The 26,791-nt window shown below is 40.4% G+C and overlaps 1 protein-coding gene across 1 annotated transcript in view; it reads left to right on the top strand.

Moving 5' to 3' along the window:
- The window catches only part of LOC124776426 (growth hormone-regulated TBC protein 1-A), a 53,052-nt gene extending 26,614 nt beyond the window's left edge, over positions 1 to 26,438 (top strand). The window contains exons 6-7 of the mRNA XM_047251420.1: positions 517 to 702; positions 24,428 to 26,438. Coding sequence (XP_047107376.1) covers positions 517 to 702; positions 24,428 to 24,535 — 294 coding nt within the window. The 3' untranslated portion in view covers positions 24,536 to 26,438. The remainder of the gene's footprint in view (positions 1 to 516; positions 703 to 24,427) is intronic.
- The last annotated feature ends 353 nt before the right edge of the window (positions 26,439 to 26,791 follow it).

Here is a 26,791-nt window from a genome sequence, read left to right as displayed (position 1 = left end):
ACTTTGCGTGTGTGCCAAGCACACTGTGCTGGTCTGCAGTAAAAGATATCCCAACAGCAAATCATCCTATTTTTGTTGTTGCCTCTAATGCTTCTTCCATCCGAACCTCACCCTCCTGGTTATAGTTATTATTATTACACACTTGGTTCGTATTACAGTTGAGATAGATTAACATGGTATCACAGTTGTCTCTCTTATCTGATTTTCCAGTATGGATTACTGCTCATTCTAATTTGCTCAGCAGTTTTATTGATTAATAACAATTTATTGCAATGCACACTTTCTTTCTGGAACATATCAATCATTAACAAATATAGCTAGATGGAAACAAAGTACCTTTTTATCTTAATATTCTAACTCATTCCTACTGATATTAAGCACGAAAATCAGCAGTCACAACACTTTTTTAATTTGGCTTTTCATGCTTGTATTAGCAGATATCCAAAAGCCACTGAAAATTAGTTTTTCGGTACATATAAGTTAATTTTATTTAAAATTTGTATTTTTCCTTTTCAGACTGTGCTGAGGATATGGGATTGTCTTTTTTATGAAGGGTCCAAGATAATATTCAGAGTGTGTCTAACACTTATTAAGAGAAATCGAAGCAGTCTCCTTGAAAGCACTGACTTTGCTACATTGGCGGAGTGTTTCAAGAATATTACTAAGGATTCATTAGTCATTCAATGCCATGACTTTATGGAGGTTAGTTTTCACTTTAATATGACCCAAGCTGCATTTTCTGGTAGCAAAATTGTGTATTTATGTTTAACAAAGCCACATGTAAAGCAATATTTATCCAAAATGTGTGTATGTGTAGTTAACAGTGACACCAGTGACCGTATCGTTGTAAGTAGCTGAAATTAGTAGTTGATTGTGATGTGAGGTTCAACATGTAGCATGTCCCTTTGTTAGTTTGCTTTTTCAGTAAGAGAGCTGTAATGTGTGATAGTGCTCATACTGTCATTACAGATTAATTAACCCTTCACCTGTACAAGCTGCCTTTGTGTCATGTAATACTTTGGAGTAATGCTGGAGTGCGGAGGCGATTGGGTGTTGGCGTGGGGGATTGGGAGGGAGTACAGTCTTTTGGGAAGTTGTTGTGCGTGTGAAATTAATTCACATGCAATGAGGATGATATTATAATTTGACCTTTGCACAAGCAATTTGGACATCTTTGTTGCCTACTTTCAGAAGAGGTTGGTGTGTAGTTATTTTGTTGTTAGCGGGTTTCCTAATTGCCATGTCTTGCAGGGGGTAAGGTATCTCCTTCCAGCCACTGTTCCTCAACACAGTTAGTTATATTTAGTTATTAGTGTCTTTAGCACTGGAAACATAATAGTGGCCTACCAGAACCTAGTTCATTGTATTGAAGTTAGTACCTGGCTGTGGGCAGATGGTGCATTGAAATTATAAAACAATGCAATTGAACACATGTGCATGTGTGCAGCCCCTTTCCTCTGAAAACCCACGCGCGCAGACACACACACACACACACACACACACACACACACACACACACACACACACACGACTGCAGTCTGTGCCTGCTGAGACTGCCCTGTGAGCAGGTGCACATGGTGGGAGACACAACCAGGTGGTGGGAGTAAGGAGGAGGCTGGGGCAGAGAGAGGGAGTGATAGCAGGATAGGGTTGGGGGGGGGGGGGGGGGGGATGGTAAAGTGCTGCTCATGGGAACATACAGGGATGAGGTGGAGAGAGAGTAGAGCAGCTAGGTGCAGTCAGGAGGTGAGACAGAGGGCACAGGGGAGGATTAGTGAGAAAGAAGAGAGGTAAAAACACTGTGGGTGTGTTGAAGGGACTGTGTAGTGCTGGAATGGAAACAGGAAAGGGGCTAGAGCATAAGGACAGAGGCTAACGAAGGTTGAGGCCAGGAGGGTTAGGGGACGTAGGCTATATTGCAGGGAGAGCTTCACCCGTGCAGTTCAGGAAAACTGTTGTTGGTGGGAAGGATCCAGATGGCACACACTGTGAAGAACTTGTGGAAATGTAGAACATTATGTTGGGCGGTGTGTGCAACAATGGGGTGGTCCAGCTGTTTCTTGGCTACAGTTTGTCAGTGGCCATTCATGTCGACAGATAGCTTGTTAGTTGTTACACCCATGTAGAATGCGATGCAGTGGTTGCAGCTTAGCTTGTATATCACATGACTTGTTTCACAGGTTGCCCCACCTTTTATGGGATAGGCGATGCTTGTGACTGGACTGCATTAGGTGGTGGTGGGAGCATGTATGGGACAAGTCTTTCATCTAGGTCTATTTTGGGAATATGAGCCATGAGGCAAGGGGTTGGGAGCAGGAATTGTATAGGGATGGACAAGGATATTGTGTAGGTTCAGTGGGCAGTGGAATACCACTGTGGGAGGGGTGGCAAGGGTAGTGGGTAGAACAGTCCTCATATGAGGATACGATAAGAGGTAGTCAAAATCCTGCTGGAGAATGCGATTCAGTTGCTCCAGTCCTAGGTGGTACTGAGCCACGAGGGGAGTGCTCCTCTGTGGCCGGACGTTGGGAATTTGGAAGGTGGTGGGTGACTGGAGAGATAAGGCACAGGAGATCTGTTATTGTCCAAGGTTGGGAGGGTAATTATAGTCTGCGAGGCCTCAGTGAGATCCCTTGTGTGTTTAAAGAGGGGCTGCATGTTATTACAGATTTAATAGCCGTGGGTGGCTAGGCTGTATGGAAGGGATTTCTTGATATGGAGTGAGTGACAGCTATTGAAGATACCAACCATTTCCTCCACCGACTCTCCACAATTCCTGTTCCTTTACCACTTGGTGCCCTGCTCATCACTATTGATGCCATCCCCTTTTACACTAACATCCCTAATACTGCTATTGAAAACTACCTCTACTAACACCGGACAGATTCCAAACCTACAACCTCCTTCGTAATTGCTGTGACCCACTATATCCTCACCCACAATTACTTCTCCTTTGAAGGCATTACATACAAACAAATCCTGGGTGCAGCTAAGGGCACTCGCATGGCACTGTCCTATGCCAACCTATTCATGGGCCATCTAGAGGAATCCCTGAACACCCATAATCCCAGACCCCTCACCTGTTTCAGATTTATTGATGGCATATTCATGATCTGGATATAGGATGAGGACACCCTATCCAAATTTGTCCAGAACCTCAACACTTTCTTCCCCACTTGTTTCACCTTGTCCTACTGAACCCAACAAGCCACCTTCCTTGATGTTGATTTCCACTTGAAAAATTGCTACATCAGTATGTCCGTCTATATCAAACCCACTAACCACCAGCAATACCTCAACTTCGAGAGCTGCCACCTATTCCATACAGCCCAGCCACCCGTGACAGTTGCATCTGTAGTGACAAGCAGTCCCTCTTGAAATACACGGAGGGTCTCACTAAGGCCTTCACACGTGTAATTACCCTCCTAACCTTGTACAAAAACAGATCTCCCATGCCTTATCTCTCCAGTCATGCACCACCTTCCAAATTCCCACCATCTGGCCCATGAGGACCATTCCCCTCGTGACTCAGTACCACCAGGACTGAAGTAGCATACCAGAGATCAGTATTGGCTAAACTGGGGCAGCACATTGCAAGGAAACTACCAGAACTATCTTGAACAGGGTGGCAACTCCATCATGATGATGCACAACCTTTGAAGTCTGAAATTTTATTTCCATCACTAAAGGCAAAGTTGTGGGGCATTCGATTTGAGAACTCTGAAGCAATGGTCAAGAAAAGTGAGGCAATTCTCAAGGATGTGACAAAGAATGGCCAGCACCTTATGTTCAAGGACTAGTAGAGACAATATAAGATGTGCATTCACGTAGGAGGGGAGTACTTTGAAAAAGTTCGTGTAAGCACTGAAATTGGGTAATAAACATCTGTGAAGGAAAAAAAATCTGTCTTTGTTGATCAGCCCTTGTGTATAACTGCCATCATATATTAGAAACAGAAATAGTTATCTTTGCTGAGGATGCAAGATTATAGTCATTCCTGGGTGGAGAATCCTCCACTTTTGCACGAGGGGTAAACCAATAATCACAATATAATATTCTAAATTCTTAAGTGTTTATATAGATAAAAACTTGAACAGGAAGTAGGGATGCCAGTTATCGCTCAAACAACCAGTTTTTCGTTACACCAGTTCTTTTCGTCTCCAGTTAACTTGACTGTTAAAACAGCTCAAAATAACTGGTTTTTGAAATAACCAATTATTGATTTTGCATTGCTATTACTTTCAGAAAGAAATGTAGACTTCAAACAAAAATCAAAAACTTCTAATGAAGGTGAAGAGCTCAAAACCATGATCGATATAGCAGTTGACACAGCAGCAGTAATTGGTCTCGTTGTCTCCGTGCAAAATTGTGAAGGTGAAGGAGACAGATGAGGTGACAGCGAGAGCAAAAGGTCACATTTTAATGACTTCCCTGCATCATTACTTTTGGATGGTATCAATTTTTCACTCTGAAACAACTACAAAACTAAAGGTTCAGTTATTATCCTCAATTTATAGTAGGTCATTAAAATTACAGGTGTATCTGTCAAATTTACCTTCTCTTCCAAGGTACATTGTGGGCGTTTTCTCCTTATATGATGTCTGAAGTTTGATATGCCTCTTCCTATTTTTAATCTTTTAAAACAGATGAAGTGACGTATTTCATTGTTACCATACTTCTAAAAATACTTCCAAACTAGGAATGGTATCATTTGCAGTAAAACTGATGTCGGAGGATGATTGCAAGAAACTACCATATAGACCAGGTGAGGAGAAGTCTTGCACTCTGCACATATGTGTGTACTATCTAATAGACCATGCCACATGGCAAAGGGCATGTTATTGTCTGTGCAGTGCCGTACCACTCCTTACATCATGTTTGTTTCTAGTTTCTTACTGTAGGCATTGTTATTAAAATAGTGCTGATCACTTTTCCCAATTTTCTTTAATAATCCAATATTTCAAAGCAGTGGAAATTTTATGAATGGATTTTACTCATTGTTAAAGTGCTGCTGGTATGGCATATTTATATGCCGTTTTTACTCAGTCATTAGTAAAAGATGAAAAAAAAACTGTTATAACTGAGACCCAACAAATATGATGAAAATATACCTGTTATTTGGTACTAAAATATCAGTATCTGCTTTAACTGGTCAGTTTTTCCCTTCCCTAACTGGAAGTCACATGTTACAGATCTTCTTAAGCATCTAAGTTCTGCAGATTTTGTATTAAGGATAGTGGATCAATCCAAATGAAGTGATCCAATAAAAATTAGGTTGGTTGATTGACCATTTTTAAGTATTTTAATTTTTTTCTATGTGATTACCCTATAATTGAGAAGTTCAAAACAGTTTTTTTTTTGTTTTTTTTAATTTTATCTTTCACCTTTACTGAATGGCGGCCATTTTCATTTGTAAGCGCGACTGTTTCAGTTTAGAGACGTTAGCAAAAATATGAATATCTCTGCACTGGGTTAGGTTACAGCATTGCAGTTGACATGATTGTTTTTAGGGAAGTGTCCTCTACAACAATGTCAATTACACAAAATACCCTAAATCCCAAAATAGCCAGTCAAAAGACCTCCAAAGTTTGGTATCCAAATTTTCAAAAGCCCACTTTTTAGGCCCAAAAATAACGAACAAGGAGTGATTTATGAGAGTCTATTTTTTACCTATAGTTAGATATCATACACTACTAGCCTCATATAGAGCAAGAATGTTGCCTTAATTTTTTATGAATTTTTGAAATTTGAAAATTTTAATTTTTTGTTAAGTTTGGGGTTAATTATCTCAGGTGGGACTGTATATAAAAATGTTTTTTCCACAGTTTGTACACCTATATGTTAGCAACGTACTGTAAAAATTTCAACATTGATATCTGACTGTGAAAAAAGATATGACTATTTGAAAATGAAGAGATAATTCATATTACTCTACTACTGAGCCTATGGCTGTTGCCTATTCATGTGTGATATTGGCGGGGTATAATCAGTTATTATTGAAATAAGGTACTGAATTATATACAAAAGGTGGAAACATCACTGAGATTAACATTTATATTATTTTGACATACTTAAAATAAATATTTTCAATTAACATCCTTAGAGATGCCACTGTTCCTAAACCTGGTGGTGAATGTTAAGAACACCAATTTCTTCAGACACCTTCTGTGATGTAGCATAAGACCTCCCAGTTGCTGTGGTAAGTTCAAGCACTGAAAGTTTCCTTAAAAAATTTTTCATAGGTATCAAAACTTTGTCACTAGTAGATTTGTTGAATGATGTTCTTGGGCCATCAGGGTGGTAAAAATGCATAGAAATATCATTGTTTTCCAAACTTATTCTTTCAAGCTCTGCAAGTCACCACTGTCCATCATACACACGTGTCACCATGTCATTCAGTGTTAAAGACAGAGATGTAATTTTACTGACACAGTGATCCTCATAAATTTTGGTTTCTGATGTTACATAGCCTTGAACTAAGTTTTCTGCAATGCCAAGGAATTTGTTGAAATGCCTTGTTCCTTTTTATTGCTACACAGTTTTCAAATCTGGTTTGAAGTGTTGTTTCCATATGCAGAACCACTTCTTCTTTCTTGATCAGAAAATAAGTGATGCCTTTAATATTATCCTTGCAGAAGACATACATGTCCTGTACTGTGAGAATTTGGCCGGTGGTTGGTCTTTGTAGGCTGGCTTTATGTAATTCATGTTTTGTTGTACCTCCTAGCCCATCACATGCATTTTTACCATGGCAAGATGCAAAAAAGTGCCATTCAGCCTCCAACTCAGTCTGCTTTGTGGTTGCACAGATTTGAAAAATTCTTTTTGTTCTTATACTGAAAAGTATATCCGTTTCTCAATCTTGGGAAAATTTTCTTTTATGTAATTTATGACATACTTTTGAAACACACGTACAGCCAAAGTGTTGTGCTCCAACTAGTTGCTTAGAGTGCAAATTGAAGAACTGCAAACTTCATCTTTCTCATTTTTAAAATAGAGAGTAAATGGATGCACTGTTGCCTGGTCATTGACCCAGTTGTACCCTTGTATTGCATCCTGAATCACAAATGTAAAATTTTCTGCAAAATCAGCTAGCACTATGCATTTAGTTTCATGAAGTTTTGCTTTTTTGTCCTTCAAAAACTTATTTTGGATTTTAGAAACATAGTGGTGACTTTTGAGTTTTTGTAAGTTATCAATTAAAGATTCCAAGTACTCTTCCTGTGATTTAACCACTGTTATCATTTCTGCCCTGTCATTTGTGACCCACTGTTTGAAGGTAACACTGTCTGGCATTTCATCATCATATTCGTGAAACAATTCAATAACGGTTTCCTTACCAGGGCATATATTACACAAACTCATCATGCGGTCATAACTGTTAATGTCACAGACCATTAAATCTAGTAACTCTTTGTAGTTAAGATCACTGAGTTTTGCACCCACAATCATCAGCTTGACATTTTGATGATATAAACAAACACATACGGAGTGTGTCCCTGAGAATCCAGCCAAAATACACCACTTAGGGTGGAGGTCACAAAATTTTGACCTTCCAATTTTGCATTCACGATGAGAATTTTTGAAAGCTACATAAAGTTCATTTAAATTTGACAGCACTAGTCATTTCTGCTTTGTTACTTTAACTCCATTTATAACAACCCTTTTGCAATCTTCGCAACCTAGGCACATTCTACTGTTTTCATCATCTTCAAAAAACTGCTGGATCTTTTCAGTTGTTTCTTCACTTATACCTACTCCTTTCTTCTTTCCTAAAACTGGAAGAATGCCTTGCTCTTCCACTAATTTTCGGGTTAGTTTAACTAAACGATGAGAAATGTTGAATTCATGAACTATTTTTTTCTCTTGACTATGAGTCAAGGAGCAAACTTAAAATTTTAACTTTTTCCTCTTTAGATGTCACTGAACATTTAATTTTTAATTTCTCTATTGAGCTCAAATATTCAGTGTTAGATGATGCTGGTGGTAGGTTTTCTTTTTCTTTAGAAATAATGTTGGTATCTGTATTATTAAAGCATGATACCAAGTCTTTTCTAATTTTGTCTGAAATTTGTTGTATCTTGTTTTCAATAGCTGCTTTTCTTTTTCTGCTACTTAATTTTATTATTTTTGAAGCTGGAGATTCTAGTACCTTCCGCCGCGGAAGTCGAACACGCGGCAGAACAAATGGACGTGCTCAGCCCATAGAGGGCTCCGCCTCCGTGGCGGCTATTCCGCGCAGCGAGGGCGCCACCGCTATGCCACGTGCAGACAGCAGCCAATAGCCGCTCCCTCCGGTTTCGTATATAGGGACCCGCTCTGCCCTAGTCCAGCCAGTCTGGTACTCTCTCTGGATTTCGTTTCTGTCTCGGCGGTACTGCGTTCTGGTCGTTGCTCTTTGTTGACATTTGCCTGGCTCTGGTTCCAAGTGGATTTATGTTTGGTGTTTTGGTGTTGTGGTTTCCACAAGCCTCCGTTGTTTCTCTCTTCCTCATTGTGTTGCTAATAGTCGATCGTGGTCGGTTGTTGTCAGTTGTCGTTGGTCTGTCGTCCGACTCATCCTGTGTTTACCCGGTGGTGCGTGCTCCACCGCAAGCGGCTTCCCCGCCTGGCAGCTCCAATCCACAGCCCAAGGCGTTCCCGCTGTTGGTTGTGGTTACTACAGAGATAGTCTTAACTTAGAACAAGCAAAATCGAATGTGCTAACAGCTTCCTCATTCAGAATATAAATGTCATTAACAAGGTTACGTGATTCTGGTTCTGGATTCATCACAAATATTTTTGAGTAACAATTTGGGCACAGGGAATTTCCAGGAATCACATTACGTTTCACTTGGGAAGCTGTCTCACTCTCACATAACAAGGAGAAATGTTCAAGTTTTATTTCCCTCAAACCTGTAGTAATAGGCTTTTTATGAACTTTAAGTGGATCACAGCAGTTTCTTCCAAAAATTTGGTTGTACTTCAGAATATATTTCTTCTCATGATACTCGTACACTGATGTTACAGAACAACTTACTCGAAATTTAAACAAAGTTTGTGTAACTTCATCAAAGTCATTGAAATTTTTCAAGTTTTTTGAAACTGAACTGTAAACTGTTTTGACACATTTCACTTGCTGTCTGTCCAGCAGAACACTGTTTATCCATGTTATTGCATTCCAGTTACTCTCAAAATTAATTACAAATTACACACAGAACAAAGCACATAACACATTCTACACTCTGGAAGTATGTACATCCACTCTAATGGAGGTTCCAGAACAGACTGACTACAACAATGCCACACCCAGCAATAATGTACTTCTTTATTGACAATAAGCCTAAACTTAAATGGGTATTTCTATTACCATAGAACAAAAGCGAAAGCTCCTATTGTTTAATATTGCATTAAAAGTAAATAAACTAAATGAATATTGGGTGATACTGCTAACTAATAATATGTCACAATCAAATTTTATTACAATGAAACAATAAACAATTTAAATAGGCAACAGCCATAAAATCAGTTGTAGAGTAATCCACTGCAGAAATTTTTAATTGCTCTCCGTTTCTCTACTGCATTGAAACGAGCCACGCGCTTCATACGACAGCTGCAATTTGGGCCAGTTCTTGTAGCCTCCACCAAATAACCCGTGCTTGTGACAAATTCTTCACCCCCTTTGTGTGGCTGATTTCTCCTTTTCTTTTGGATGCTTGTCTTTGTTCACTTTATCTTGCTTTCTTCTAGGTTGTCACATCATCATCTGACTCGACACTTTAAAGAACACAAAAAAATGCTTCACTCACTGAGAAATATCTACTATCTACCGAATATAAACACACCCAGGCAACAAGCAGCTCCAGCTTGCACTGCTACAGAAGCTGTAAACAAATCCAGCCCTCATTGTCGACCCAATCTCCTGCCATTTCTAAACACTCACAACAGTTGCCCCACACATTTCAGTATGGCTCATGCCACATATTCGGCCATTGATCTCTCGGTTTGCAGGCACCTGTCCAGATGGGCTTTAAACAAGGCAGACTGGGATGCTTTCACCTCTGCTGTCACCGTTGACTCTCCCCCACATGGTAACATTGATGTGGTTGTTGAGCAGGTAAATACAAAGATCATTTCTGCAGTGGGAAACGCGATCCCTCGTTCTTTAGGGTGCCCCCAGCGAAAGACAGTCCCTTGGTGGTCGCTGGAAGTTGCTGAGGCAATTAAGGGGCATTGGCAAGCTCTACAGCGGCATAAGCAGCACCCTTCCCTGGAGCACCTCATAGCCTGTAAACGGCTCCGTGCCCACGTTCGCCAGCTTATCAAAAGACTGAAACAGGAGTGTTGGTCGAGATATGTCTCGACCATTGGGTGCCATATGTCACCTTCCCAAGTCTGGGGAAAGATCAAGTGAGTTTTTGGGTACCAGACCCCAACAGGTGTTCCTGGTGTTAACATCATATCTACCGATGTGAACAAGATTTTCGAGCACTTCGCTCGCACTTCTGCATCAGAGATTTACCCCCCAGCCTTTCGCACTCTCAAACGGCGGATGGAACAGAAAGTCCTCTCATTCACTGTATGCCACAGTGAACCCTATAACGTCCCATTCACAGAGTGGGAGCCCCTCAGTGCCCTTGCACATTGCCCCGACACAGCTCCTGGGCCAGATTAGATCCAGTCAGATCTCTCATCTGGCTAAAAGAGACATCATCTTCAACTAGATCTGGTGCGATGGCGTCTTTCCATCACATTGGTGGGAGAGCACTATCATACCAGTGCTCAAACATGGCAAAAACCCTCCTGATGTGGATAGCTATTGGCCCATCAGCCTCACAATGTTTTTTGTTAGCTGCTAGAACATACGGTGTGTCAGTGGTTGGGTTGGGTTGGGTTGGGTTGGGTTGGGTCCGGTCCTGGAGTCACGTGGCCTACTGGCTCCGCGTCAGGATGGCTTCCACCTGGGTCGCTGTACTACTGATAATCTTGTGTCCTTTGAGTCTGCCATCCGAACATCCTTTTCCAGATGCCAACACCTCGTTGCCATCTTTTTTGATTTACGAAAAGCATTTGACACCAACTGGCGACATCATCTCCTTGCCACATTATACGAATGGGGTCTCCGAGGCCGACTCCAGATTTTTATCCAGAATTGCCTGTCACTTCTTACTTTCGGTGTCCAAGTTGGTGCCTCCCATAGTTCCTCTCATATCCAGGAGAATGGGGTCCCGTAGGACTCTGTATTGAGTGTATCTCTATTTTTAGTGGCCGTTAACAGTCTAGCAGCAGCTGTAGGGCTGTCTGTCTCACCCTCTCTGTATGCAGATGACTTTAGCATTTTGTACTGCTCCACCAGTACTGGAGTTGATGAGCAGCATCTACAGGGAGCCATTCACAAGGCACAGTCATGGGCTGTAGCCCACAGCTTCCAGTTTTCAGCCGCAAAGTCGTATGCTATGCACTTCCGTCAGCATAGTACTGTTCATCTGGAACCAGAACGTTACCTTAATGATGATCCCCTCACTGTAGTGGAGACATATCAATTTTTAGGACTGGTTTTCGATGCCCGATTGACTTGGCTTCCTCATCTTCATCTGCAGAAGTGCTGGCAGGACATAAATGCCCTCCACTACCTGAGCAACACCAATTGGGGTGCAGATTGCTCTGCGCTGCTGCAGCTCTACAGAGCCTTTGTTCAATCCCGCCTTGACTATGGGGGGGTCTAGTTTATGGTTCGACATCACCCTCAGCATTGCGTGCGTTTACTCGACCCAGTGCACCACTGTGGCGTTTGACTAGTGATGGGAACTTTTAGGATGAGTCCGGTGATCAGCGTCCTTGTGGAGGCTGGAGTCCCTCCATTGCAGGTCAGGCGTGCCTAACTGCTTGCCAGTTACACTGCACACATTCATAGTTCTCCTGTTCATCTGAATTACCGTCTCCTTTTCCCACCTACGTTCATCTCCCGCATCAGTGGCCCAAGTCAGGGCTTACAATTACATTTCGCATCCAATCTCTTCTGTCTGAAGTGGAGTCCTTGCCTTTACCACCTATACTCGAGGTCCATTCACATACACCTCCATGGTGTACACCTGGTCCGCGGCTTCGCTTGGACCTTTCACACTGCCGAAAGAACTCAGTTCACTCTGTATCTCTCCACTGTCATTTCCTCTCAACTCTTGACATGTACCAAGGCCATGAAATGGTTTACACCGACGACTCGATAGCTGATGGTCACGTTGGCTTCGCGCATGTCCATGGAGGACATAATGAACAACATTCCTTGCCCGATGGCTGCAATGTTTTTACTGCAGAGCTGGTGGCTATATCTCATACTCTTGAACACATCCGTTCATGCCCTGGGTTGTCGTTTCTTCGGTGTACTGAATCCTAAAAGCTATCGACCAGTGCTACCCTTGTCATTGTTTGGTAGGGACCATCCAGGAGTCATCTATGCTCTGGAACGGTCCAGTCATTCAGTGGTGTTTGTGTGGACCCCAGGACACAACGGAATCCCAGGCAATGAACTTGCTGACAGGCTGGCCAAACTGAAACCGCTTATGGAGATAGGCATTCCAATAACTGACTTGCATTTGTTTTTAAGCCGCCAGGTTTTTTGGCTTCGGGAGACGGAATTGCATAGTCTCAGTACGAACAACAAACTGCGTGCTATTAAGGAGACTACAAATGTGTGGCAGTCCTCCATGCAGGCTTCTTGCAAGGACTCTGTGGTTCTCTGCCAGCTCCGCATTGACCACGCTTGGGTGACCCGCAACTACCTCGTGCGCCATGAAGACCCGCCTGAGTGTCGATGCGGCGCCCAGTTAACAGTGGCCCATATTCTGGTGCAGTGTCCCGCTTTGACTGCCCTGCCATGAAATCTTCGGTTACCGAACTCATTGCCACTAATTTTATCTGACAACGCTTCATTGGCTCATTTAGTTTTATGTTTTATTCATGAGGATGGGTTTTATCATTTGATCTAAGTTTTAGCCCAAGTCCTTTGTCACTCTGTGTCCTCCACCCTAGTGCTCTTAGGGTGAAGGTTTTAATGTGTTGCAGAGTGGCTGGCTTCTCCTTTTTATTCTCAGGGTCAGCCAGCCGTGGTAATCTGTTGTGTTGTTTTAATCTCTTCTACCTGTTTCTTGCGTGTCTGTGGATTTATTCTCCCCTTCTGTCCATTTCAGTGTTTGTTGCCCTTACGTCGTTCTTGTGGTTTTTCCTTTCTCTCTGTTTTGTGTTGTCAGTCTCGCTTGTTTTATTCTCACCCTTGTGGCAGTGTTTTATTCAGAACAAGAGACCGATGACCTAGCAGTTTAATCCCTACTCCCTCTTTTAAACCAACCAACCAACCAACCAACCAACCATGCCTGAAGAAATAGAAGAGAGATGTCAATCCACTGTTCATCAAATTGAAACTAGACATCATCACATCATCATCATCATCTTGGACAGTTTCCAGCCTCTGGCCAGGTCTGTATGGAACACAGACCTCTCCATTGTCTTCTGTCTTGCCACTGTCTCTCCATCTTCACCTTGGTCCAGTCTTCTCCTTTCTTCTGGGCGCATTCCTCTACTCCTTTCAGCCATCTGTCTCTCAGTGTTCCTCTTGGTCTCTTTCCTTCCAGTTTCATCTCTTGTAACATGCTGGGTATCCTCTTCTCCATTCTCTTAACATGCCCATACCATCTCAGCCTTAATTTCTCCATCTCCTCCTGTAATTGTTACACCTTCATTAATTCTCTGAGCCTCTCATTTCTTAACCTGTCTATCTTTGTTACTCCAGTACTGTTTATCAAGAATTTCATCTCACTAGCTTGTACTTTGCTTCTCTCTCCTACTTTCATAACCCAGGTTACTGATGCATATGTCAGGATTGGGACATAGTATGACTGGTATATAACCTTTTTACTGATTTGGGGTACATCCTTGGTCCATATCAGGCTTCTGACACCCTTCTGAAATGCTTCTGCATTTCTCCCCCGCTCATTTATTTCTCTGCCGTTTTTTCCCATCCTCCTGTATCAGGCTTCCTAGGTACTTGAAACTCTCCACTCTCCTCAATCATTATTCCAGTTGTTCCTCTCTCCTTCTTTCTTGCTGTGATAATCATCTCACTCTTACTAAATTTCATCCCATATTCTTGTACTGTTCATTCCCATATGTCCAGCTGCTCTTGTACCTCCTCCTCATTCCCCCAAATCATATCATATCATCTGCAAACACCATAGCTTTCATCTTCCTTTCACCAATTACTTATGCTACTGTATTCATTATATCATCCATCACTACAATGAAGAGTAATAGTGAAAGTGCACTTCCCTGCCTCAAGCCATTCTTCTGTTCAATTCAAGCTGATCTCTCTCCTCCCACTTTCACATAGCTCACACTTCCATGGTACATTTCCCTTATCCTCCAAATATACTGTTTTGCTACTCCTCTGTTCTCCAGGGCTTTCCACACTTTACTTCTATGTACACTATCATATGCATTTTCAATGTCCAGGAAGGTCATTAGTAGATCTATTCCATAGTCATAGTGCTGTTCATGCAGTTGTTGTAGAGCAAAAATTAGATCCACCGTGGACCTTCTCTCATTCTTCCTTCTAATTTTGCCCAAATTCGTGCTTCCGAAATTTTCTTAAAAATCTTTGCACAATGACTCATCAGTGGTATCCCTTGATAGTTCTTGCACTCTTTTCTATTTCCCTTCTTAAAGATTGGGACAATTATTCCCTTCTTCCAATCTTCTGGGATCATCTTCTGTCTCCACACAATTTTCATCACTCAATATAGCCATTGTATGCCCATCTCTCTTGCTGCTCTCACCATCTCCTCACTCAGCTCATCCAGACTGGTGACTTCCCTCCCTTCATCTTGCCCAATGCTTCTTCCACTTCTCCCCATGTAAGGTCTTTTTCTATTTGCTGTTCCTCCTCTTTTTTTCTCCTCCCCTTGTTCCTCCTCATCCAGGTCCCCATTCATGTTCAGGAGTTTTTCAAAATACTCCTTCCACATGTTCTTGAGTTCCTACTTATTCTCTACATCTTGTTCACTTTTGTTCACCATTCGAGCATAATCTGTCATTCCGTTCTTCCTCTTACTTTTAATCATCCCATATAACACCTTTTTTGAATCTTCACTATCCTCCTCCATCATTATGGTCCACTGTTCCATCCACTTTCTTCTTTCCTCCACCACCACTCTTTTTGCTTATTTCTTTCTTGCCTGATACTCTAAAATTGAAACTAGTGATCAGGAACATTTGAATTGGTTACTAAATCAATGCCCAGCTTGTGAATATGTCCCCCAGTGAAATTTAGTGACTACAGATTAGGATATCAGCCTCAACAGTCTCAAGAATTAAATGCATTAGTTTGGCTGTCAAAAGCAATCCATGAAGAGCTTGCACTAACAAACTGCAGTGAAGCTACAGAAAGTAGTGATTCAAATAAATTGTTTAACATGATGAAGAAGAAATGAAGGCATTTGAAGAAAATGATACGTGGGACTTAGTGCATTTTCCTTTACGCAGTTCTACTATTGATAATGGATAGGTAATTCATATTAAATATAGATCTGGTGGATCAATTGATCAATACCATTCTCGTTTGGTTGTGCATCGTATGTTTCAGTGTACCGGACTTAACTGTGAAGAAACTTTTAGTCCAGTTGCTCATTATGACACTATTCATGCTGTAATAGTGGTTGCAACAGTAGAAAATTTGAGAATTGGTCAATTTGACGTTGGAACTGCATTTTTGTTTGGTGACTTGTATACTCAACCAGAAGTTTTCAATGATGGGCCAGGTCGTGTTTGTCGCTTCAAGAAATCATTGCATGGACTTAATCAATCACCTTGTTGCTGGAATAATAAGTTTCACTCTGAAAAAGAATGGCTTTATTAGTTCTACAGCAGATCTTTGTCTTTACGTTCGTCAAGGTAACAGAAAAATTACTGGTTGCTATTTATGTCGGTGATGGGCTTATCACTGGAAAAACTCATTTTTAGATTTGTTAAAGTAAGACATCAAAATAACAGTGGGATCTTTAGACTCATTTTTAGAGATGCAAATAGAGCTTGTTTGTTTCACAGCAAGCAGACACAGAAAAGATTGTACACTCTTTGAACATGGCTGATTCGAAACCATTAAAAACTCCCTGTGTTAATGAACAATTAGACAATGAATATAGTAATACTCCGGTCAGGAATGTTCCTTATTGTTTGGCTGTGAAATCATTAATATACGTAGCATGTTCTACTCATCCACATCTTGCTTATGCTGTTTCAAAAGCTGCTCGATGTATGGCTAAACCCACTTCCACTTCCACAGATCAGTCATCCAGACTGTTGCCCATGCAGTTATTGAAAAGGCTGCTGCCCCTCTTCAAAAACCTCATGCTTATCTAGCCTCTCAACAGATAGCCCTCTGTTCTGATTGCACCTACAGCACGGCTATCTGTATCGCTGAGGCACGCAAGCCTCCCCACTAACGACAAGGTCCATGAACAGTACAATATCCTACTGTTCCTGGAGCTACTTGAGGTAGACAAGACACCACATTTGCCCAGACATGTGATGCCTGTGTGTAAATGGAATGCATTTGGTAGACCACTGAACTTACAGATTAAGCTCCTGTAGTCAACAATATTCAGTTAAGTCAGAGATATGTGACCCAGTGGCTGTAGTGGAGTCTGTACCAAGGGCAATTGTTGGTTGGAGATCTTTCAGTCCTTTAGGGAAGCTAACAATTCTTGGACTGGATTTTGACATATGTTCAACCCTCCTTGTACAGTTGTCCAGTGTTTCCTCCCTGCTGGAATTGTGTTCATTCTTGTAAAATGATAACTCTCTCTGTTCACACTGAATGTGGCCAGCATTAACATCCTTTCAAAAATGATATCATTAGAGGTGGACATTGAGCTCAGGTACAACAATGGTGCAGGAAATACAGGGTGATTCAAAAAGAATACCACAACTTTTAGGAATTTTTAACTCTGCAACGACAAAAGGCAGAGCTAAGCACTATCTGTCGGCGAATTAAGGGAGCTATAAAGTTTCATTTAGTTGTACATTTGTTCGCTTGAGGCGCTGTTGACTAGGCACCAGCGTCAGTTGATGCTAAGATGGCGATCGCTCAACAGGAAGCTTTTTGTGTTATTGAGTACGGCAGAAGTGAATCGACGACAGTTGTTCAGCGTGCATTTCGAACGAAGTATGGTGTTAAACCTCCTGATAGGTGGTGTATTAAACGTTGGTATAAACAGTTTACAGAGAATGGGTGTTTGTGCAAAGGGAAAAGTTCTGGACGGCCGAGAACAAGTGATGAAAATGTAGCACGCATCCAGCAAGCATTTGTTCGCAGCCCAGGAAAATCGACTCGCAGAGCTAGCAGAGAGCTGCAAATTCCACAATCAACTGTATGGAGAGTCCTACGAAAAAGGTTAGTTATGAAACCTTATCGTCTGAAATTGGTTCAAGCACTGTCTGCAGCTGATAAGATTAAAAGAATCGATTTCTGTGATTTTATCCTTGCTCAAATGGAAACAGATGAATCTTTCGTTTCAAAGATTGTGTTTAGTGATGAAGCAACTTTCCACACTAACGGGAAAGTCAACCGTCACAATGTCTGTATATGGGGCACTGAGAATCCGCGGGAAACAACTCAGTATGAACGTGACTCGCCTAAGGTGAACGTTTTCTGTGCCATTTCAGCCAATAAAGTTTTTGGTCCCTTTTTCTTCGAAGGTGCTACTGTAACTGGACTACGGTATCTGGAGATGTTAGAGAATTGGCTGTTCCCTCAGCTCGAACAAGACGCACAATAATTCATATTTCAGCAGGATGGAGCGCCACCACATTGGTACTTATCTGTCCGTAACTACCTGAACGTCAACTACCCGAGACGATGGATCGGCCGCCAGGCAGCCCGTGACAGAGCACTTCATCACTGGCCTCCAAGAAGCCCTGATCTTACCCCCTGCGATTTTTTCTTATGGGGGTATGTTAAGGATATGGTGTTTCGGCAACCTCTCCCAGCCACCATTGATGATTTGAAATGAGAAATAACAGCAGCTATCCAAACTGTTACGCCTGATATGCTACAGAGAGTGTGGAACGAGTTGGAGTATCGGGTTGATATTGCTCGTGTGTCTGGAGGGGGCCATATTGAACATCTCTGAACTTGTTTTTGAGTGAAAAAAAAAACCATTTTAAATACTCTTTGTAATGATGTGTAACAGAAGGTTATATTATGTTTCTTTCATTAAATACACGTTTTTAAAGTTGTGGTATTCTTTTTGAATCACCCTGTATATCTTGGTACTTAGAACTTACCATCAGGAGCACTCACCATCAGTTATTTAGGGAAACATAGGAAAATGTATTTCTAGGCGGTCAAACAGCATTTTGTAATCTTGTCCTCCGAAATGTAATTATTATGCCTTAGTTCATCCCACTCTGCATTGGATTCTGAAGACCCAAATTGTTAACTATTCGAAAACAATAAATAGTATGTCTGTTTCCTCAATCTTCCCTTCTTTGTTCCTGGTGTGATCATAGAAATAATCTTCTGACTGACAGATACAAATCTTGAAGACTTCTTAAAATTTGTGGTGCCATTGTCATTTATAATTCCACATTTTTCTGGTCCGTACAGATTTCTCATTATCTTCATTTGTTTATATTTCAATTTATCTGTTTTTATCCGAAATCACAAATTGTACGCTTATCCTTAAGCTAGTATTATCTGCTATGTGGCACAAGTTAAACATAATGTCATTGACATCTAGTTTTGGATTATTTGCCATTGTAATATTTCTTACAATGATTCCAGGACTGATGTAAGCACCCATTGACTGTTTGTTTCTAGACACAACAACCTGCAGTGATTCACTTGCAAAACCAATAGTCAATATGATTGCCATATGTTTAGAATAAAATACAATGATGGAAAAAAAAATCACAACACCTAGAGTGAGTTGTGTGACATAAACGAAATATTGTAGGCACATTTCTACATCTGAAAGACGATTTCTATTCCAATTTTGCACCAACTGTGTAGCAGTGGCAGTAGTAGTGCCACTATGAGGACGGAAATCAGGTTTGCAACTTTGAGAGGACATGGTGAGTCGATTTTAGTCAAGAATGCCTTTAGGGTGAAAAAGATGCCATTATCAATTCCTCACTGAGTTCGACAAAGGTCATCTAATAGGGCTACGAGAAGCTGGATTTTCCTTCTGTGATACTACAGAAATACTTGGCTTTGGCACATTGTACTGCATCTGCAGCAGCAGTTTGAGCTGCATTTGGCACCACAGTGACACAACGAACTGTTACAAATTGGTTGCTTCAAAGGCAGCTCCAAGCCAAATGCCCTGCAGCATTCCACTGATCCCACACTACTGCCATTCGCAGCTTCACTGGTGTGAAGCAAGAGCTCATTGGAGTGCAGAGTGGAGGTCCGTTGTGTTTTCAGATGAAAGCTGGTTCTGCTTTGGTGCTCGTGATGGCTGTTTGTTGGTTAGGAGGAGACCAGATGAGAGCCTGCATCCACCCTGCCTGCGTGCTAGACACACTGCACCTACACCTGGGGTTACAGGATGCGGTGTGATTTCACATGAAGGCAGGAGCACTCTCAACCCATGCACCCTGTCTGCAAATCTGTATTCCAATTTGGTGATTTGACCCATTGTGCTACCATTCAGGACCAGCATTCCAGGGAGTGTTTTCCAAAAGGATAACACTCACCCACATACTGCTGTTGTAACCCAACATGCACTGCAGAGTGTTGACATGTTGCCTTCACCTGCGGAATCATCAAATCTGTCTCCAATTGAACACACATGGGACATCATTGGACAACTCCAGCATCATCCACAACTAGCATTAAACGTCCCTATAATGACCGACCAAATGCAGCAGGCATGGAACTCCACCCCACAAGCTAACATTCGTCACCTGTTCAACATTCTGGCAGTTACACCAGTTATTAATCTACCAGCATTTCACATTTGCAATATCTTATCTCACACTTAGATTAACCTGTAATCTTGCAGTGTTAATCACTTAAATAGGTTACATAGCCAAATGTATTCTCAAAACCTCATTATTCTACGTTACTTATTTTTTGGTGGTGAAAAGTTTTTCCATCAGTGTATGTAGGTACAGGCCATAGAAGAAAAGTGCTGTATCACAGAATTGTAAGCAGTTACTCGATGACAGTGCTTTGAATGGAATTATGCACTGAGAAACATCCAGATGACAGTTTGACTGTAGCCAAGGACACAGTAGAATACTCAGTGGCAGAACTCACTGCTGAACATGACTTGCTAGAGTTCAATAGCTGCTTCACAAACCTTGTTATCGGGACCCTTCCCTGCCTAACACTAGCTCCTCTGAATTTGTAGGTAGGAGTTGTCCTTGCAACACTCCCTTTGATCCTGTAAGCTTCCTGGCCCCTCTCCACGTGCTCCTGGTCCACTCCCACCTACACCATGACCCTAACCTTACTTACCCTGTGCTCACATCCTTATCTCCAGTCTCCCTCATCTTCTGATCTCTCTCCCCCTCCCAGTCTACTCCTTTGCAGCACAGGGCACAACTCCCTGGGCCTGCAGCTTTATGGAGGTTACTGGTGTCACTTTTCTATCCTGGGCACATGCTGCCTTTCACCCTCAGCAGTCAGCCACCTCTCCACAGCCCTTCCAAGTTGTTACCTTTACACTTTCAAATTCAGTGATTTTTTTTTCCCTCACAATAAAAACAAACATTGCACCCACAAACAAAAACCAAATACACACAAGTTAGCTCTATGTGGGCAAACATTGGATGCACCACCAACACACAGTTTCAAAACTACAAACCATAAGCAGCATACAGAATTCATCATGACATCAAAAAGTAGTAATTCTGCTGGCTGTAATTGTGTTCGAAGCAAAATTTCTGAAACCTTGCCATGATTTGATGGGACAACTTTTAAGCTATCTTTCTAATCAATCCGTGACTGGTTGTAGTTCCTGAATGACATAATTATGCTATAGCAACACCCATCTGTAAATTGGAGACAATCAAACCAGCTCTAACTTCTTCTTTCATTCCATCCAGACTTCTCTAAATAGTTTGAAAATGTGAAATGTAATAGGATACTCATTCATTTAACTGTGTAGAACTTGTTAGCTGCCTCTGTTCAGCTTTTGTAAGGTATTCTCCACAGAGAAACCAATAAAAGGCCTCATAAACGAAATTTAGGCAGAGATAAACAAAAAAATCATCCTGTTCGTACATTCTGTGACTTTGTCATGCCTTTGATTGCATGGATCACAAAATTTGACTTAGCAGATTGAGATGTTATGGTACTAATGGCATAGCTCTGCATGGATGGAGTCTTGCCTCTATAACACAATGTTGGTAACCTCATTGACAGACTATATGACAGACAAGAAAAGGGCTTGGAATAAGGGGACATAAGAAGGGTACCATGAGGATCAATATACAGGTTCCACTCTTGTCCTGAACCTATATAAAAGATCAGCAGCCATTGATTTCAAAGGCTGGTTGAAAAATTATAAGAGTTTGCAGATGGAGCAAACACACTAATCATAGGCACAAACTCAGCATCACCTGACTCAGTGTAGATAATAGCTTAACAGATACAATAGTAGTTCACAGCTCACAGTGTGAATCCTAATCATACAAAGACCCACATTTTGCACTTTCAAACAAGCAGTGTTGACATGTTCATACCAGAAGCAGATATTAATGGTTGTACACTAAGTGAAACACAGTGTAAAATGCCTTGCGATGCAACTAACTGACTGACAAGTTAAAATTGAGTCAACACATCCATAAAGTAATCAGGAAGCTCAATTATTTAATCTAAAACAAGTATATTGGCTTGTTTTACATGTTTTCAGTTCTTGTTACTTTATAAGATTTTCACCTGGGGTAGTGCACGAAGTGTAAATGAGATGTTTATTTAGCAAAAATAAGCTATAAGAATATTATGTAAAGTAAATGTACATACATCTTGCACACACATTTGAAACATTTTGGAATTCTTACATTGCACAATACATTTAATCCTTAATGGTTCTTGTTAATAACAGTAACTGAACAGTAATACACAGTTGCAGTACATGACAAAAAATAATTTTCATGCAGACTTTGCCTTTTTGTTTAGGGTTCACTGTGAAATAAGGTGCTCTGGTACAAAGTTTCAACTTGCTCCCAGCTAATATAAAACAAGAAATTGGGAATCCCAAATGGTTCAAAAGAAAATTAAAAGCATTACTCCTAACCACTTTTCTTACAATTTACCTGAATGTCTATATTTAAGAATTGAAATACTCTGTTAGCTACCTGGCAAGTAGCAGCGTTCATTGTAAAGTCACATGAGTAGTAATGTACTGGAAACAGTGCTCAGTATTTACATATGAGAGAAACTATTTCCTTTAAAAAAACACCAATGTAACTAAATAAATTTGACCTGTCAATGGAAGCCATTTAGTGCAGTGGTAGTCGAACTGCTCCCTATCACCTACTAGTGGGTGTTCCAACTTTGATGATGGGCAGTAGGCAGTAAGGGTATTAAAATTATTTTTATTAGCTTTGCATAAAATTGTGACCATGTATTTGGTGAACAATTATTATTATAAGCTTTAATTTGCTGTAACTCTGCTTTGTAAATTTTGTGAAGTGACATTATTTCACTACTTTATTAAAAAGAATTACTGTGGAACATAGTTCGCTGAAACCAGTTATCACAGTAAATGCTGGGCAGTAGCGATCTTGGCTATTTGAAGTTGTTCTTCTGTTTCTGATATAAAATATGTAAATTTGAATTGCTGTGTGAATCTTGAAAATCACACTGAAGTATCCACTTTACATTTAAATGTTCCTTTAGCTACAAGTAGTTTTGTGTAATTTGGTCCTGTTGTCAAGTGTTACTGTACATTAGTAACTGTTACCATTAAAAGTACATTCTTTACAGAACTTCTTGACCAGAAGGAAATGTCCAATCTAGCACCTGTACACGGGGGGGGGATTAAAAAGAATCATCTGATTTTTAAAAAAATCGTAACTATTATGTTATTCAAGATATGTGCGTGAACAACATACTGTTGGAAAGGGAAAACTCTCGAGTTTTATATGGTTCCCCCTCAGTAGCAGCAGTGTGCACCCACATCAGGAAGTGAAGGAATTTGTAGATCAAAAGATTACTGAACAATTGATTGGTCGCACTGGACCAAATGATTCAGACTTACGTTACTGGCCTCCAAGGTCACAGGACCTGACTGTATGTGATTACTTGTTGTCAGGTTTATAACAGATTCTGTTTATGTGCTACCATTACCAACAACAATGAATAAGCTGAGACATCGTATAACAGCAGTTATGGATAATCATCTTGTGGTGCAGTTCTTCTTGTTGTCTCCGTGCTTGCTAAGAAAATGGGATGAGGAGTTCCGCCTTATGCAAGACACCTTTTTTCTTTTGTTTCACCCATACATGTTTCAGCACTTTTGTGCTATCATCAGTGGGTTCTATTTTTATTTTTAACTTACATTATATTATTGTCCTCTTGTTTTGGTAGCTGTTATGCTACACAATATACAACATGCCATAGTTTTGAAGTTGTGGTACGTTTCCTGTTTTGTTGGCGAAGTAAATGGGCTTACTTCTTTGCCTGTGTTCGTGTGGTAATGCAGTTTTTCGATTACTCAAAACGTAGGCGGAGTTTTCGCTGCCATTACGTGTTGTAAACTCCGCCTACGTTTTGAGTAATCGAAAAACTGCATTACCACACGAACACAGGCAAAGAAGTAAGCCCATTTACTTCGCCAACAAAACAGGAAACGTACCACAACTTCAAAACTATGACATGTTGTATATTGTGTAGCATAACAGCTACCAAAACAAGAGGACAATAATATAATGTAAGTTAAAAATAAAAATAGAACCCACTGATGATAGCACAAAAGTGCTGAAACATGTATGGGTGAAACAAAAGAAAAAAGGTGTCTTGCATAAGGCGGAACTCCTCATCCCAGCAGTTATGGAAGCTGTAACTCAGGACATGCTCGTTGCAGTGTGGGAACAATTTGAATGCCACATTGACATACGCCATGCATCTAAAGGGGCCACATTGACTACCTATGAGTAGGTATGGAAAAAAACTTTTTGAATTTCCCGTTCGTCAAAAAACAAAATTCATTGCATATGTTTATTGATTTCAGAAATAGACGTGTCAAATCGGATGATTCTTTTTGATACACCCTATACTTTTCCTTCGGTGTGTATCATAAAAACCCGATACACAAGAAATGTTGAGTTTAATTTTAATTATTTGATTATTGTTACAAATGTTTATCATATGGATTTCTCTCTCTAATTTGATTCATTGAGCATTGATATACATGGTTTTTCCATCTCTTGCATTGTTATTCAGAGCATCTTCAAGACACCAGGTTCACTTCCGGCCACAACAATCAGTAGACTACGTGAACAACATTCACAACAAAAAGAAACAAGGAAGCAAACTGAAGTGCTAAGATGAAAGTAATGCTGATTGCATGAGATTACCTCAGAAAATCAGCTGTCAAGTTCCTGAATTAGATGCTACCTGTTGAATCAGGCAGAATGAATTAAGAATTCATGTTGATTCTCAGTGATGTTACAAAATGTGTAGCATTTGCATTTTAAGTCTTTGTTACTATTGATGAGATACAATAATTACAGCACCTTCTTTTTTCATTCATGAGCACTGGCTTCAGATGAAATTTATTAGTTTTCTTACAGGTATAATATGAGTTAACCATGAGTCACATATGATTATATGTATATATGTGTGTGTGTGTGTAGTCTTCTTTTTGTATGTGAACAGGTGTAGCTTAGACGTTATTGTTGACATAATAGTCTCTGTAAACTTACATAACATGCAAAACATGACAAGGAAATCAAACTGTTCAGTAATAATGTATTGTATAGTATTTATTTTTGTGGGTTAAGAGGCATGCACATTGTGATTTTTCCCATACTTTGTGGATTTACTCATTTCATAATTTCCTTCTAATTTATTTAATTATAGCGTTTCTGAAATGTTTTGTTACCCAGAACACTCCTTTGTACAAATGTATAGTTATAATTGAAATACACATCAATCTTGTGAAGATTGTAAGGAATGATAGTGACTTGTTGTACTATGTAGTTTCCTGGGGTAAAATATTTCTTCTATTGTATTTAAATGTGGTTGCTCTAGTTAATTTTTGAATTGTGCCCATCAAAGTATGAGCCATTATAAGGCAGCTTCATTGTCATACAAAACTAATTTTGGCAAAACAGAAATTTTTCAAGGTAATTTATCCTGATAATCTGGCCTACTAGACTACCACTTGTGATTGGCTATAGTCATACAATCATTGTGGATCCATGCCTTGGTGGGTCATCTGTAAGGGGGGAGGGGTGGGGGGAGAGCAGCAAATAATTTGTTTCATGTACTGCTATAGATGATGTGCTGTTATCGCTTTCATAATTTTTATCTGGCTTTGTGGTTATTAGGGCCAAATTTGTGTGTGTTTCTAATTCACTTTCTTTGTTGTAGAGCTTATTAGCAAAAGGTCTCTTCTGGCTCCATATTTTTATAGCCTTTACAGAATGTGTCCTGAGGCAGCTTTTTTGTACATAAGAAAACATAGCACAGGTGCTTTGTAGTAATTACATAACTTCAAGGGCTCATCTAGCAGCTATCCGAACACTACAAACTGTTTTCTAATGTTAAGTTGGTATAGCCAAGTGAATTGATCAATATTAAACTTTATGTAAGAAATACCGTCCATTTTAATTATAAACTGTTACTATGAATGAGGCTTATTTAGATTCTGATGGAGGTAAGGCTACAAGTGAAGAATTTTGTGGTTATATTTATAAACATTTTGGTTAAGGCTGTCTACAAAAATTAGATGGGACATAGATAGTTAAAATTGTAATGATAAAAATTTGTTTTGCTTTGAAATGTATAATCATGTTTAACTATAATTTTCAACTATGGAAAATCATTGTGATAAACTAATTCATATCATCAGCCACATTTAACTTCAACAATTAAGTGATATGATACTAGTCATGGAACCACTTCTTAAGACAAACCCTGTGAATTTATAGCGGACATTGAAATTAGTGATTGTTGAGATTGTGTGCCTGTGTCATGGGTAATATGACTGGTCTTATTGTGTGCGCTCAGAAGAACCCTGGATCATGTTCCCTTTCCATTAATATATAACTCAACAGATTCCATTTTTGCAACATGATTTCGCTTTTATCATTGCCTGTTAACATGCATATATTATAATGTAACAAAGAGATAGAGGGGCTGGCCAGTACTTACCTCAGCTCAGTACAGCCGATAGATACACATAAAACAGAACCGAAAATTTACGTTCCTAGCTTTCGGAACAAATGTTCCTTCATCGTGGAGGAGAGAGGGGAAAGAAAGGGAAGAAGGGAAGGGAGATTCAGTTACTCACAACCCAGATTATGAAGCAACAGGGAAAGCTGGCACAGTACTTACAGCAGAATATCTTTGGCTTCCCTCTGACAACCATGCCTCCATCCTTGCTACCCTCCCTATTTTCCTTTCCCTGTTGCTTCATAACCTGGGTTGTAACTGAATCTCCTTTCCCTTCTTCCCTTTCTTTCCCCTCTCTCCTCCCCGATGAAGAAACATTTGTTCCGAAAGCTAGGAACGTAAATTTTCGGTTCTGTTTTATGTGTATCTATCGGCTGTACTGAGCTGAGGTAAGTACTGGCCAGCCCC

The sequence above is a fragment of the Schistocerca piceifrons genome, chromosome 2 (assembly GCF_021461385.2).
Source record: "Schistocerca piceifrons isolate TAMUIC-IGC-003096 chromosome 2, iqSchPice1.1, whole genome shotgun sequence".
Lineage (NCBI taxonomy): Eukaryota > Metazoa > Arthropoda > Insecta > Orthoptera > Acrididae > Schistocerca > Schistocerca piceifrons.
The sequence above is the reverse complement of the archived record's forward strand: the minus strand, read 5'-3'. Positions and strand labels throughout refer to the sequence as shown.